Here is a 16,469-nt window from a genome sequence, read left to right on the forward strand (position 1 = left end):
CAAGATTCCTCTCATCCCCTTGTTATGCATGTACCCTGGTCATGACTTCTTTCCTTACTCCAGGCCCCTCTCACTGAACAGGCAAAAATGATTCCAACTGCCAGGCTGCCTACGCGTGCAAAGGGCTCCTCACACTCTGCCTGGGTTTTTACTGGGGCTGGTTATCTCTCCCACTTAGCACCATCCTCATGTTGGTCACACCTCTTATAGCACAGACTCAGGGTTCCCCGGGCTACTGGTCAACCTGTATCACTGAAGTTTCACCAGCTCAAGTGGGGAGAGAGGGGAAAGTGAAGATTGTCTGATTTCACCAGAAACACCTTCATTATTGCCACAGAGTGTCAAATGGCTTTCTTGGACTCAGGAAGGAGAACCTGCTCACTCAGAAAGCACGGCTTCCTTCTCACCACGGAGCCTCTGTCTTGATGGCATCCCAGAGACCACGGTTTCAATGAGAAGCAGACTCATCCTTAAGCTCCTTTAAATCATATTCCCTGCTTCTCACAGTGTCTAACCACACGTTACCCCGGTGTAACTAGCACAAGACTTTGCCAACGGAACCTCAGGGAACCTCAAACTGATGGAGTTCATCAGTCCCAGAGGTTTAGCCAAGAGGCAGGCAGGATCAGATACAGAACAGAAAAGATTCCAGTCAACACAGCTTAGTTTGCACCCGAGAGACACAGGAACTCCTGTGCCTGCACCAGGAATCACTGTCTGGAATTTTAACTCTAGTCTCACCCTACACATCACTAAAAACTTGGAAAAGTGCCTCCACTCCTTGTGCCTCAGTTTTCCCAGCCTCAGGAAACTGAAGGCAAAAGAGCCACTACTATCTTTCCTGGCTTGTCGTCAGAATGGAATTCAAAACGACAAAGGGAAAAGGAGCCCAATTCTGGGGACTTATAGTTTCTTAGAGGAAAGACAGTGATCATTCATTGCTTGGGTGACCATGACCCCAGAAACTTACTGTTTTTCTGCAGCTGGTTGGCCAGGGAGTAAACAGTAGCTTCGGATATGAGGAGTTTCTCTTTGACGTCTCTGAAGTCCTGCTTGTACTTTGCCAGCTCCAACAAAAGCTCCTGGTTGACTTCCGTGACGCTACATTCTGCACTCAGATTCGATAAAGAGGGAAGACATACTGCCATGGTGACATTTGGTAGAAGGGGTAGAAGCCAGGGGTGGGGAGGAGACACCCAGTATATGGGGGATTAAAGACAAGCAAAATCACGTCGCTTTAATCAGCACTGAGGGAATGACAAAAACTGGAATTCCTGACTTGCTATTGGGAACAACTAGAGGGTTCTCTACTACAAGAAGAAGTTGAAGATGCTAGAGCTCAGAGCCAAAGGTGCCGTGTGCGGCTCAGACTCAGACAGGAGTGAAGGAGGGGGACAAAGCCTGCTAGGTGACCATCTGGAGTTGCCATAACAGAACTGGTCGGGGGAGGGGTTCATGGAATCTTCGGGGCCCCTGCCTTCCAGGTGCCTAGGCCTTGACCGTTTGTGGCCATCACCACTGATAGCACCCAAGCCCTCAGCAGCCACTCTTAGGTTGTCTACCACTGACCTATCTCCTTCCAAAAACTATCTAAGCTGAGTTCCCATTGTTCATTCTTCTGTGTATAAAAAGATTCGAGGGAGAAATACTTGGCCAGCAGGTCTTAAATGTCTGTCGGGCTGTCATAAAGTCACCTCAGTTCAGTACATTTCAGTCGCTCAGTCATGTCCAACTCTTTGCAACCCCGTGGACTGCAGCACACCAGGCCTCCCTGTCCATCACCGACTCCTGGAGTCCACTCAAACTCAGGTCCATTGAGTCGGGGATGCCATCCAACCATTTCATCCTCTGTCATCCCCTTCTCCTCCTACCTTCAATCTTTCCCAGCATCAGGGTCTTTTCCAGTCAGTCAGTTCTTTCCCTCAGATGGCCAAAGTATTGGAGTTTCAGCCTCAGCATCAGTCCTTTCAATGAATATTCAGGATTGATTTCCTTTAGGATGGACTGGTTTGATCTCCTTGTAATCCAAGGGACTCTCAAGAGTCTTCTCCAATACCACATTTCCAAAGCATCAATTCTTCGGCACTCGCTTTCTTTATAGTCCAACTCTCACACGCATACATGACCACTGGAAAAACTATATCACCTCATCTCTTTAAACAGATCTTAAGGCTTTTCCACAAGTGAAGGATGTCAAACTTGTAGCCTGTCATGAACTTCTTCTGTAGGTATTCTCCAGTTTAGTCTGTGTCCTAAAAACTGTAGGATAAAAATCAGAGTACAATTTAAGTGATTAAATAATCTTTAAACATATATTCTGTCCCATCTCAGAATTCTTTTGCTGCATCCCGTTGTTATGTTAATTTCTTCTCTTTACTGGGCAACATGTTGGCTTCAGAATAAACTTAAATATAACATCCCTACCTTCTAAATTCTTCCTCTGGGTCTGGGTTGTTCTATTTTTTTTAAATGTTACTAAACACTGCACTTCATACTTTCATTATGTATTTCATTGAGCCTCACAAGAGCTCTTTCCAAGCTGTCAAAGTGACTAAGAGTTTCTGTGGATGTCCTTGAAAACATGGTGTGCTTGTGCTCAGTCACTTCATCCTTGTCTGATGCTTTGCGATCCCAGGACTGTAGCCCGTCAGGCTCCCCTGTCTATGGGGATTCCCCAGGCAAGCATACTGGAGTGGGTTGCTATGCCCTCTTCCAGGGGAGCTTCCTGACCCAGGGATCAAACCCACATCTCCTCTGTCTCCTGCATTGCAGACTGATTCTTTACCATGAACCACTGAATACATGGGGTGCCTATCTGTTTAGGAAAGATTTGACTGCCTCGTGCTATTGTTCTGTGCTCATTCAGCTCACCCACACATTGAACAGACCAGGGTTCCAGAGCAGTGTTTGTGGCACACAGTTTGATCCATCTCTTGGAGTTTTCCTCATGCCACTGACCTGTGGTTATATTCCAAAAACAGAGCATGGTGAAGTTCAAGGTCGTAGGGCAGGGATCATGATGATCCAAAGGGAATTTAAGCATTGTGTTCAGCAACACAGAAGCTGAGTTTGAGGAGAGACAGGCAGGCCCTCGGATAGTGATGGTCTGAACCAACTCCTCACTTCCTCAGCATCTCGTCCTACCCGGGTCTTGTGAGTCAGAGACTTGGGGAACCTGTACAGCATCCGTCTCTTCAGTTGAGCTGTTGCTCTACCTGGATGGAGGGTGAAATGGGGATGACAACAGGCCACTGGGCATTTGTTCATGTTAAGGTAAGAGATGCAAAACTGGAAAAACTACTTATGAAAGCTAATCTTCCCCACACCCCACGTGGTCCTCCCACTACAATGATTCATGATACTCGGGGCGTGAGACTCAGCAAAGGCTTTAGGGAAATCTATTTTCCGGTTGCTGTGGGGCCTGACATTCTGTGGGGGAAAGAAAAACGTGTCAAGTTTCTTCATTTTAAATGTGATGAAACCAAAAAAGCTCACAAAACATATCTGACTTGAGGTCAAACAGGGATGAATTTTGCCATGCTCCAGAAGTATATAACAGGTAGAGTTCCTTGACTGACACCGTGCCAGGCATTTCACACATATTATGATACTTTCTTTCATCGTAATCATTCAAGGTAACACCACTGTTGTAGAGTTACATAAAATAATTTATTAGACCAAAGTTAAAATTGAAAAAAAAAAAAAAAAACAACAGTTTATCAAGCCAAGTTAGCTATTGCTTTGCATTTTGTCGGTAGGAGAAACCTATTGTTTTTATCCTGCCTTGGCCCCATTTCATACTCTTTTTCTCTGTGACCTGACTTTATTCCTAGAGCCCTACCTTTTTTCAACTAAACCATTTCTATGCACTGAGCAAAAGCAGAAGTGAAGGCTGGGCCCTTCTAAATGCCTCCTCAGTGCTTATGTGTTTCAGGACACCAGACACCATCTGGAGGAAAGAGCAGCCTGTCGGTTAGAATGTGTGCTGTGCTACGCTGCTTGAGTCCTGCCCGACTCTTTGTGATCCTCTAGCCCTCCAGCCTCCTCTGTTTATGGAATTTCCCAAGTAAGACTAGTGGAGTGGGTTGCCATTTCTTCCTCCAGGGAATCTTCCTGACCCAGGGATCAAAACCGTGTCTCTTGTGTGTCCTACATTAGCAGGCGGGTTCTTTACCACTAGCGCCCCTGAGAATCCCATCTGTTAGAATGGGCAGCTGCTTTCCCAGCCCACTGAAGTTAGCAGGATGTCCCAGGACAGGAAGGGACCACTTCCCTTCTACTCAAGGATCTTTTCTCTCAGTGACTGTGCTCTATTGGGCCGAACTCTCCTGAAATGGAATGTTCTTGCTCACTTTCTGGTTTCTTGTTACGTTGAGTATTTACAAAATTTTCTAACAAATACCTTTGTTGAAGTTTGCATTTATAGCAATACGAGTTATTTTTCAAAAAGTGGCAGCTTGGAGAAGACTGATCCCATCAATGAGCAAACAGGGTGAATTTAGCTTGCACTCAAAGCCAGACTTGAATTTAAAATTAGGGCTCTCACTCTCCTCAGGGTGGATAGTCAGGTGCCACAGGCGTGTGTCCCCAGGGAATGTGTCTCTGCTGTAAACTAGAGAAGAGTTAAATGGGGTCAGATGGGCCTAGTCCTTCAATTCTAGAGTCTTCCAATAGTTCTCTGCTTTAGTCACTGGAGTGGAAACACCCTTCTTCTTCTGTTCTGTCCTACTTCTGTGTTTGGGGTAAAAGGTATACAGCTCAGTGTGTTCTGTCCCCAAGCTGATCATTGTAAGAATCACCTGGGAGAGTTAGTCCCAAACAAGTGCACAGTCCTCACCTGTAGCAAGTGTGACTCAGCGAGTTGAGGTGGGACCTGGAGTCTCTTTGTTAAAGGTGCTCAGGTGTGCACTTAGCTTTACCCGCTGGTTTCACTGACCTCCCTCATGATTCGAGGGGATGATTATTACATTTATGGTACTTCTAGTGTTCAAAATTGACTGGTGCCAAAAAGATAACTCTCTGGTGCTTTGCAGATGAGGAAACTGAGGCACACAGAGGGTCTCTAACGGGCCGAGATCCCCTTGCTGTAAGTGCTGGAGCCACATCCGGGTAACGACCCTTCTCCTCCGAAACCCCATCCCACATTTTCCAGTTCACTTTTGTCTCAGATTCTTCCAAGTAGCTGTTTCCTTCACCTATACTGCATTTCTACCAAGAACTTCCCAAATGTATTAATCATCTCTCGATACTTTTTTTCACAACAGATATTTTGCAGAAAAGTCTATCACCACCCCGTGATGCATATTGGTGACTTATTAAGAAACTGAATATGGGTGTGGGTAACTTTGTTACTCTTCCCTCTTTCCTTCAGCAGTTTGTGTTCTGTTTACTTACACCAGTATAGTGTCTTAACTGCTATAGTTTTAACCTGAGTTTTGAAATCTAGTAGAGTAAATCCTCCAGCTTAATTCTCCTTCAGTGTGTCTTGGCTAACTGAGATACTTTGATTTCCACTTACATGTTATAATTAGTGTGCAAAATATACCCCCCGCAAATGCCAGCTGCAATACTATTCAGAATAACAAGGATTTGACATTCTAAAAATATTGTCTTCCAATCTATGACTATAACGTATATTCTATTTATGTATGTCTTCTTTAATTTCTCTCAGCAATAGTTTTCAGGAGTCATCACTACCTGTATTCTTAAGCATTAAATGATCATGGGTGTTTATCTCTATTATGTTTTATTGAATTTCATTTCCTAACACTGCTGGTATAGAGAAATGTGGTAGATTTTTATATGAATCCTCTTGACTGCACCATTTAAAAATATGCGACTAAATGCATTTTGATAGATGTACACACTATGGAAGCCACAGCCACAATCAAGATGCAGGGTGTTTCCATCGGTCACAACTTTCCTTGTTCCCCTTTGCAATCCATCACTCCCTCAACTCTTAGCCCCAAGCAACCATTGCCAGTTTAGATGAATTTGCCTTTTTAACAAATTTATAAAATGGAACAGTATACATACTCTTTCTTGTCTGCAAATTAAGCACTCAACACATAGGTAAGAGATGATGTGTATAAAACCTCAAAATTGTAAATGCAGAAGAATATTATTATCATCTCTGCTTCAGAAATGAGCCCCATTCTCCTGGCCCCTCATAAGAATGAAGATCTCTAATTCTTCTCCAAACACCATTTATGCACCTTATGGCACACTTACTTGGAGGACATCCACGTGTGGGCACTTCCAAGTTGCAGGCTGGGGGTCTAGGGCAGAGCCTCAAGGTCCCATCGTCCTCCTCCTGGGATTGGTGCTCCCAGCAGTATAAAACTCATCCTCCTCCTGGGATTGGTGCTCCCAGAGTATAAACCTCCTCCTCCTCCTCCTCCAGGTTTTGGTGCTCCCTGCAGTATAAACCTAATCCTCCTCCTGGGATTGGTGCTCCCAGCAGTATAAACCTCCTCCTCCTCCTGGGATTGGTGCTCCCAGCAGTATAAACTTCCTCCTCCTCCTGGGATTGGTGCTCCCAGCAGTATAAACCTCCTCCTCCTCCTCCTGGGATTGGTGCTCCCAGAGTGTAAACCTCCTCCTCCTCCTAGCATAAGTGCTCCCAGCAGTATAAACCTCATCCTCCTCCTGGGATTGGTGCTCCCAGCAGTATAAACCTCCTCCTCCTCCTACTGGGATTGGTGCTCCCAGCATATAAACCTCATCCTCCTCCTGGGATTGGTGCTCCCAGAGTGTAAACCTCCTCCTCCTCCTCCTGGGATTGGTGCTCCCAACAGTATAAACCTCATCCTCCTCCTGGGATCGGTGCTCCCAGCGGTATAAACCTCCTCCTCGGCAGGTGCACAAGCTCACTGTGGACTAAGCTACTCTCCTGGTCCTTCCTGCTCAGCTCAGGTTGCTCCTTGAGAACTCAGGTGATGCTGTGCATTCCTCACTTCCGACTGAATTTTCCAAACTCAACTTGTCCTTATGCTCACCTCCCTTGGCAAACAGCTCCTCGACCATTACCTTGCTGTTCTTTGGGTTGTCTCATCCTCTGAACCTGTTGCTTCCTTTCTTCCATCCCCTCTCTCCTTTCTGTGTTTCCAGTGTGTGGGCCCAGTTGAGGCTCCTATAGGAGACACACAGAGAAGGAACCAAGGTCAGGTCTTGGCTGCAGATCCCAGGGAACATTTAACATGCATCTCAGTCTCTCATGCACTCAGAAAAAACTCAGCAGGAAAGGAATTTGGAGAATTTGAATAACCTTATCTTACAGATGAGGATACTGAGGCCCAGAGAGATATGGAGATTTCGCCTAAGTTCCCACACCCTTATGCAGCATAGCTGCCACACAAACCTTGACCACAAATTTTTGTATCCAAAGGCACCAGGAACCCATGGCTAAATTTCAGGGGACATTTGAACAAACATACTTATTTCCCTTCTTAAAATAAAAATACCTGACGGACATGTCCCCAAAAGAATTTCATCTCTTTTCAATAATCCTATATTTTTATACTTGGCATTCCTTTCTTTCTCCAGGGTATCTTCCTGACCCAGGGATTGAACGCCGGTCTCCTGCATAGCAGGCGGATCCTTTACCATCTGAGTCACCAGGGAAGCCCAATCTCTTTCCAATAGTCCTAAATTTATACTGTTTTCCACCTTGGTGGACACAATGGGACCAAGGAATGCATGAATATTAACTACATCACAGTCTTTATTTAAAAATTAGATGTGACTCTCTAAAACATCTGGCTCCTGTGCTAGAGGCCATATTTTTGAGAGCCAGGTACTCTCTGTGCCTTAGTCAACCTTCCTCTCCAGAGCCTCTTCAAAGCCTGCCACAGAGAACATTCAGTAAATGCTTGTCAAGCAGACCAATACTAGTTACCAGGAATCACTAACTCTTACTGATGTCTTCTACTCCCTACCCTATATCCATCAATCCTGCCCTGTGTCTATGTGAAAACAATGAAAGCACAGCCCTGGCGACATAAGTCCAAGATGCAAATTCCAGCTCCACTAAAATACCAAGTCTGCTTTACATGATGATTTCATCGCCCTCTTTGAGCACATGGATCTCATGTATAGTGGAGAAGGATGGATCGTGTAAAATCGAGAAAGTGGTACTAACCTTGGATGATTGACTGTGATATCATACAGGAGAGAGGCCCCATTCCCTGGGTGCTGGCTGCACAGTATAGGAAATCTACAGCAGAGACACTACAGGGCATGTTAGAAACATGGGGATAAGGCTTGAGAAACTGCATTTCAGACAAAAATTCCAGGGAGACTCTCATGAAGGAAAAGCCCCAACATTAAACAAATGGCCCAGAATGAAGACCTTGAAATCCTAGCAGCAACAAGCATGACTCAGCTTAAGTAAAGCAAGTCCCTTGTCAAGGTGGCTTCTCAAGGGGAAATGTCTCCTTTGCAGGATGGTGCCCGACCCTGCCCAGTCCCACTCTCTTCCAGGACAGAACTGGGCAGCAGTGGCCAGTGGTACGTGATGAAACCTCAGGAAGTGAGCATAACTGGGGACCAATCCTCAGGCCCCTCCATGTGCCAGCTTCACTCCAAGCCCACAGGTAAACACAAAGCTGGTAGGTCAGCCTGTAGGATCTACCCCTTTCCCACCAGGGCATCCTCTCCCATTCCTCCTCTAGTCCCTGCTCACAGAGTGAGGTAAAGCAAAGGCCCTGGCAGTGCCAAGTCCTTCCCAGTGCACCCCTCATCCTCCCCACCCTGGGCCTCGGGGCAGAGCAGGGATGTGAAAGTCAGTGACTACCTACCTCTGTGCTCTCACGGTCACATCCTTCTCAGTCCCGCACCCTGGTCCCGCCGCAGCCCACTCTCAGACCCTTCCAGAATGCCAGGTGCCAACATCTGCAGAACATTCTTCCATCATCAAGAGTTATTACAGAAAGGGGGGGTTGTTTCTGCACAGAAATTAGCAAGGAAAAAAATCAGGGTTAAATTATGGCCCAACCCCTTTTCACACTGTGGGGTCAACATCTTTTTAGGTTACAATTTAGGAACATTCCTAGGAATGGGCTCAACTGATTATGGCAAAGCTTTAAAGTCCAAGGTAAAAGGCTTAGTTTTTTACTTTGAAGCCACTGCTAACACTTCACATTTTTCTTCAAAGTGGCTGCTAGAGAATGCATTGGTGTTTTAAATAAATGTAGAGAATGCCTGCCTTATGGATAATCTTTCCCTTTAAGTTTCATCTTTTTCCTTATTACCAAGTTCTCTTTTAGATCAATAAGACCCAATGATTTTCTTTTATGTTGTTTCCTAAAGAAAAATATGTCGAAATCAAATTGCTGCTTTCAGCCCAATATTATGCAGTGAAATCAACTTTTTAGGTGGCATCTTTCCATCATTTTTTCATGGAGTGACATAGGAACCCTGGAACCCATGACTGGCCTCAGGATTCCTTTACTGGAAAGCTCAATCAGAGGCAGACCCCACATGTCCTCTGACCTTGAGAATCAACTGAACTGCATTTCTCCCCAGTCCTGACATGGCAAAAAGGAGAGAGAAGTGGGGTCAAGAGAGAAGATGATGACAAAGTGAGAGTGAACTGAGAAGTCAGGGGAGGTTTCTGATTAGGGTGGGAGGACCGATGGGGATGGAATCTAGAGGGATGTTCATTGAGAACCTGTGCTCCCACAGGTGGACCAGAAATTTCCTCTTGGAAGGTCAGCACAGGTCAGGAGTCACCTGTGCATTCTGATACAGACGGTGACAGTTTGCTCTGATCGGTGCAGTGGATTCCTTACCTCCAAATTAGTCCTTGCCTTCTTCAAAACATCGTGTGTCCTGGTCACTGAAACAACAAAACAGTTCCCAAAGGCAGAAATTACCAGCGGGGTCCACATCTGACTTGGGTGTGTGTGGTCTAAAGTTTGTCTTTCTGGCCACTCAGCTTGGGGTCTCCTGCTCCCCTTCACCCCTCACATCTCCTCCTCTGCCTCTATGATTACTGATGGCACAGGAGGTTCAGGGATGTCACATCAGTCTCCCCCATCACCTGGCCTCTCTGGTCACTGTCCATTCACAGCACAAGTGGGGAGCCTGGAAGGCCCCCCAATTTCCTGTCCCATTCCCTGTCCCAGGGCACCCACACTGGCTGAAGATGAACTGCTCCATGCTCTCCTTCTGCTGGTTGGCGGTCTTCAGGCGCTCACATGTACTCTGAAGGAGACTCTCCTGTTTGGATAGTTTGGTTCTCAGTTCCAGAAGCTCCTTTTTCATGGACTCTCCCTGGAAAGAAACATAGGTGTTCTGTCAGTGGTCAGAAGGCCTAAAGCACCCTGTGATTTGTGGCTCTTTACAACCACAAACAGGATTCTACAATCTTCTCAAGTATTTCTGGACCAGATTTCCCTGCCTCTAAAACCCTCCAGCAGGTGATGGCTCAGGATGGGCCATGAGGTGGGAACACTGAGGACCTGGAAGCTCCTGTGCAAAGGAGCACAGGCCACACTCCAACTGCTGCAGAGAACCTGAGTCCAGGCCACACTGAAACTCCCAGCTGTAAGTAAGAGCTCTGATTTAGTGCTGACATAGTTATATCACTTGGGTATCAAAACTCGGTCATTAGGAATATTATGCCTGGGGAGACAGGGCTGGCCTGAGACAGTCTACAAGTCTGTAAATATATCTGCCAACCTCAGGATGGCAAAATACTTCCTCCTTGGAAATAGCAAAGTTGGATCCTCTAAAGTTATCATTGATACCAGTCTGGAGTGAGAAGCCTAGGAGGGATTTGGAAATCTACCTAATCCAAGATCATCAACCAGAGTGGCCTGAGATTTGAAAGCGCCTGGGGGAGGCTGACTCTCATCAGGCTTGACCCAGAGACACAGGTTTAAGTGGAAATTGTTCTGGGATTTCAGTGGGTGAGTAAAAAGGGCTGGTCCACTCCTGGTGACATTCTGTGATCCTGTCTGCCTGTGTGGACCTGGGGGTGAGTGGGAGTGGGCTCAGGATGGAAAAGGAGGAGGTGTTGATGTTTTGAATGGCCCTGAACGCAGCTCAGCTGAACTTCAGAAAGTTAAAGGGATGGAACATTTGTGGGTTACCAGGGTTCTCATGTCTCTGCCTCTTCTGTGTTCTTTTCTTCTCCTGTTTGGCTCCTTATCCTGGGGCTCAGGCTGTGAGGAGAGGGATGTTTTCAGACCTGCACAGAGAGCGCTCACCACAGAGGAGAGGTCTCCCTCCAGGGACACACGCCTCAGGTCGCCTTCTCCCAACTGCCCATTTGGCTCCTGATCTTCAGGCTCTGCAGGCCGAGGAGTTAGAAGGCTAGTTAGGGGGCAGAACCGGTAGAGGACGCTGGCTTCTTACCACTTTGCCCACAAGGGCAGGGCCAGGGGAGCTTAGAAAGGCTGCTCGCCAGAACGTGGTGAGGAGGGAGGCCGACTCCTCCAGCCGGTGGTGCAGGGCGGTGGCGCTGCTCCTCAGCTCCTGGATGCCTTCGCTGCCCACCACCTGGGAAAGGGGGCGGTAGCCATGGGCATCCCTGTGGCTGAGAGAGCACAGGCCTCGGCTTCCTTTGTGAGCGAGGTACGGCCACAGGCTTGCTTGAACCTGTGAGACTTTTTCTAACCTGGAAGCCGAGGTTCTCTGACTCAGCAAGGGCCTCCCACTTTGTGAGAGTTCATTTGATTCCACACTTTTTAGCTTTTAGTCCTGCTTCGTGCTCTGGAGTTCTAAGGTCCCTATTTTTGCACCCCCACCGCCCTTCCCTAAATCCACTGCCCTTCCCTAAATCCAGGCCTTATGCTTCAATTGGGCTGCACCATTTGTAGCTCGAAGGACTGAGAGCTGCTCCCTTTACCTGGCATGTTCTCCTTTCCAGAGAACTGCACATCCCCCAGGGGCGCCCTAACCCCCATGAGCCTGTCACCTTCCTTCTGGGATAATCGCCACTTCTGGGTTCACTCCGTCACACCCACGGCACTGCCAGCACTGTGCCTGGAGCCCCTTGTTGCCTTTGTTGACTCAGGTGTGGGCCTCCCTCTCACGTGTGGGGGCTCCTGGAGCTCGACTGCACAGCGGCTGGTACCTAGGTCTTCCCTGGGGAAAGACTCTGAGAAGCCTTGTGGCCTGCTCTCCTCCTGCTCGGCCTGAGCAGAGAAGTCCAAGGCTGCCACTCTCCTCACCCCTTCCACACATCTGACCCATATGGATGAATATTCTCAATTCCCAGGAAACTGATGAAGTGATTTTATCCTGCCCACAAATGATCATATCCCAGTGTGACTTTAGCAGATAATAAGCTACCAAACAGCACTGCAAGGATGCTGATGCTTAACATGCTCTACTGATGAGGATGGCAAAGCTGCACATGCTTTTCTGTGGTTCTCAGGGGAAATACAGAGTCAGCTACATCTGGAACAGAACAAAGCTTGTCGTGAAACAAGCTGGTGGAGACAGAAGGCCTAGCTGGATGGAAATGGAAGATACATCCTCAGCTGGTGAGAGATATGCAGCAGGAAAAAAGACAGTGGGAGAAGCAGCTAAAATCAAAAGAAGAAAGGGCTTAAGGAAAAGGTGCACCTAAGAGCTAAAGTGGGATTACCTCTATGCCTGGAGCTACGGGACCAGAGAAGCTTCAGGCTGGTCTCACAAGTGATGCTATCTTCTTGACCAGCAGTCTGCCTTCCCCAATCTGCTCTCTTAGGGCACTATAGTCATCAATGTGGCTGATGACGTGGCGGCCATGCTTATTGGCAAAGGAGCCGTCAGTAGCATCACCCTCCAGCTTGGGAGGCTTCTTCGTTACTGGAGAAGCATCCAAACCCAGCTCTGAAGAATAAAACCACAACAACAAAGAAACCACTGTTATTCATAGTCACCCTCAGTTCAATCCAAAAGGGACATCAAAGAGTAAAAGAGGCCAGAAACAAGATCAACAGTTTTGGTAAGCACACATATTCTTGTGAAGTCCATACATATTCTGGGTTCTATGGGATTTAACTCTGCACTCTAATCACTGTTCTGATGAGTCAGTACTAGAAAATATGTACTAGGATAAGAAGCATAGGAGACATAAGCCTAGGTGAGTTTGAAATGCCCCATTGGAGACCAGACCGCAACCTGGAAAATATCACGAAGAGATTGATATGATCCTACTCAGGCAAATGTGGCTTAGAACCGGATTTCTAGCTCAGGCCTCTCTGCTGTGTGATGAGGAGGAGGAGTGACTGAGCTGGCAGGGATGAGTCCTGGCTGCTGCTGTGGGGAGGCGCTGAGAGGGCAAAGCCTGAGAGGGAAGAGAAGCAACACCGAGACAGAGCATAACGAGGGAGCAGGAACACAGCAAATCAAAGCTTCTCTGAATCCTGGGCGGGCCTGTTCACTCCCACAAACCTCAGCATATCAGTGACTCGTCTCAGTGCCTATATTCTCTCATGTGAAACACAGAGATGGTAAATGCTGCACTAGCTCTGACGAAATTATTTGAAAACATGGTAAATTTTAAAACACTCCACAAACATAAGGAATAGGCATTAACATATACAGTTGTTAATTGTTTTGAGTACTGCACCCCACTCCAGTACTCTTGCCTGGAGAATCCCATGGACAGAGGAGCCTGGAAGGCTGCAGGCCATGGGGTCGCTTAGAGTCAGACACGACTGAGCGACTTCACTTTCACTTCACTATGGTGTCTGCTGCTGCTGCTAAGTCACTTCAGTCGTGTCCGACTCTGTGTGACCCCATAGACGGAAGCCCACCAGGCTCCCCCGTCCCTGGGATTCTCCAGGCAAGAACACTGGAGTGGGTTGCCATTTCCTTAGGCACTTGTAAATTATTTCATTTAATGCTCCACATAATAGTTTATATTATCCTCATGTTAAAGATGAGGAAGCTAAGGCTTAACTACTTGAGGAGTTTTAACACTTTTCCAAAGGCAAACATGTAAGTGGCAAACTCAGAATCCGGATCTGACCCTAAACTCCATGCCCTCAAGGCGCTGTATTGAAGCATCTTTGACTTCACTCTGGCCCTAAGGAGTGTGGAAGAGGCAACATTGTCCCTTCCACCACACACATCCTGGGGACCTTCCCATTGCCTGAGGGCTTCACGGTTCCCTTTTCCTTCCTGCCTTGGAAGAACAGCGGCTTGTTTCCAGGGTTAGTGCTGGTGGGGAATTTCTGGCTAATGCAGGAGGAGCTGAGACTGGCTTTGCTGGCACCGCCATCCAACTGCTGTTCAGGCTGCAGTCGCAGACAGGTGTTCACCTGAACCCTCTGCTCCAGCTGCCCTCACAAAGCTCGGATCTCTGCCACCAGAGGGCTCAGGTCACTGCTCAAAGGGACTTGGTGACAGGCATCCCAGGTGTAAGCTGAGAGGAGAGAGAGGTCTGGTGGCACTGAACCGAGTGTTTCCAAGCATGTGTCAGAACACTCTCCTGTGATGTTCCGTTCTGACAAGGACCCCACTGTAATCTCAGAATCCCAGAAGTAATGTGGCTTAGAACCTGCTTAGAACCATTACACCCCCTGCCGTGATGGGGATGTCACTTTTCCTGGGTGAGGACTGGCATATATTAAGATGGTACACACTCCAGCCTGGAATTTCCTTGAGACTCAAATGACCCTTGTCCATCTAGAGGGCACAGGATTGTCAGATGAAGTCAAACCTAATATTTCTCCTCCTGATTAACCTTAGTCCTGCAGGCTAGAGAGCAGGGTCTTTCAAGGCAGAAGATCAGTACTAAGCTGGAGAAGTGCACAGACTGAGGGAGATGTGATGACCTCCACGTTCAGGAATCAAAGGGGAGAGGAAGAAGAAGGCATCAGGCCTTTGGGCAACACTTCAGAATGGGAGGGATAGGGCTTCCCTGGTGGCTCACTGGTAAAGAATCCGCCTGCTAACACAGAAGACATGAGTTCAATCCCTGGCCCAGGAAGATCCCACATGCCGTGAAGCAACTAAACCCATAGGCCACAATTACTGAGCCTGTGCTCTGGAGCCTGGGAGCTACAACGAAGGGGCCCATATGCCTAGAGCCTGTGCTTTGCAGCAAGAGAAGCCACCACAATGAGAAGCCCACCCATCCCAACTAGAGAAAAGCCTGTGCAGCAATGAAGACCCAGCACAGTCAAAATGAGAGGGATAGATGAGAGAACATAACTAATTGGACTTCTCAAGTTCTAATTGCTTTTTTACCGGCACTCACCACCCACAGCCTTTCTCTATGGACTGGGAGAAGAAGAAATCTAAGAAATATTCTATAAGACTATCATTGCTCATCTAAAAACATTGAAGTCAAATGTATTTGAAAAGATAGAATTTGTTTCCGTTTTTATCAAGGTAACAGGATGCATATACCATATGATACCTGCATCCAGTTGCCTCAGAGCCACAGGCCTTAACCAAACACATTATTTCTGCAGTGAGCTATGTGAATATTCTCACGAAATGGAATAAATGAAGAGGAGTGCAGGACAAGGTGGCAGAGTAGAAGGACGAGCTCACCTCTTCTTATGAAAACACTAAAATCACAACTAACTGCTAAACAACTATCACCAAAGAACACTGGCAGCTACCCAAACGGATATTCTGCCTCCAAAGACAAAGAAGACACAGAGAGAGAGCAGGAGGAGTGCCTTCATGATATCATCAAATCCCATGCCTGCTGGGTGGGTTACCCACAAACGGGAAAATACATTGCAGCAGTTCTCCCACAGGAGAATTCTGAGTCCCACACCAGGCTTCCCAGCCTGGGCATCTGTAATAGGAAGGAGGAGCTACTGGAGCATTTGGCTTTGAAAGCCAGCAGGGTGTGAGTGCAGGAGTTCCACGGGGCTGGGAGAAACAGAGACTCCAGTTTTAGAGGCTGCACACAGAGTTTCATGAGCACTGGGACCTAGGCCAAAGCAATGACTCCACAGAAACCTGGGCAGGTCTTGGAGGGTATCCTGGCTCTCGGTAGGGACATGGACACTGATGGCAGGAGCTCCGGGAAATACTCAACAATGTAAGCTCTCCAGGAGGTCACCACTTTGGCACCGAGACCTGGCCCCACCCAACAGTCTATAGGCTCCAGTGCTGGGATGCCTCAGGATTACCAACAGGAGGATGGGAACACAACACTACTCATCAGCAGACAGGCTGAATAAAGTCATCTGGAGCCCACTGATGCCTCTAAACATACCCCTTGACCTAGCTCTGCCCATTAGAGGGGCAAGATTCAGGTCCACCCACCACTAGGCTGGCACCAGTCTCTCCCACCAGGATGCCTGAACAATCTCCTGGACCAACCTCACTCACTAGGGTGGCAGATATCAGAAGCAAAAAGAACTGTAATCCTGCTGCCTGTCGAAAGGCGACCACAAACACAGAAACTTAGACAACACGAGACAGCAGAGAAATATGTTCCAAACAAAGGAACAAGATAAAACCCCAGGAGAACAACTAAGTGGCGTGCAGGTAGGCAATCTACC

General features: G+C 47.5%; 1 protein-coding gene across 1 annotated transcript in view; it reads right to left on the bottom strand.

Annotated features, from left to right (window-relative positions):
- The window catches only part of LOC148778268 (NBPF family member NBPF4-like), a 118,961-nt gene that overhangs the window by 32,586 nt on the left and 69,906 nt on the right, over positions 1 to 16,469 (bottom strand). The window contains exons 3-11 of the mRNA XM_088832982.1: positions 12,599 to 12,825; positions 11,362 to 11,505; positions 10,137 to 10,275; positions 9,792 to 9,838; positions 8,799 to 8,945; positions 8,141 to 8,229; positions 7,030 to 7,132; positions 2,959 to 3,215; positions 971 to 2,259 (exon numbers count right to left, since the gene is read on the bottom strand). Coding sequence (XP_088689108.1) covers positions 971 to 1,148 — 178 coding nt within the window. The 5' untranslated portion in view covers positions 1,149 to 2,259; positions 2,959 to 3,215; positions 7,030 to 7,132; ... (4 more) ...; positions 11,362 to 11,505; positions 12,599 to 12,825. The remainder of the gene's footprint in view (positions 1 to 970; positions 2,260 to 2,958; positions 3,216 to 7,029; positions 7,133 to 8,140; positions 8,230 to 8,798; positions 8,946 to 9,791; positions 9,839 to 10,136; positions 10,276 to 11,361; positions 11,506 to 12,598; positions 12,826 to 16,469) is intronic.

Source organism: Moschus berezovskii, chromosome 3 (genome assembly GCF_049115385.1).
Source record: "Moschus berezovskii isolate FMDL1 chromosome 3, NW_MosBer_1.0, whole genome shotgun sequence".
Lineage (NCBI taxonomy): Eukaryota > Metazoa > Chordata > Mammalia > Artiodactyla > Moschidae > Moschus > Moschus berezovskii.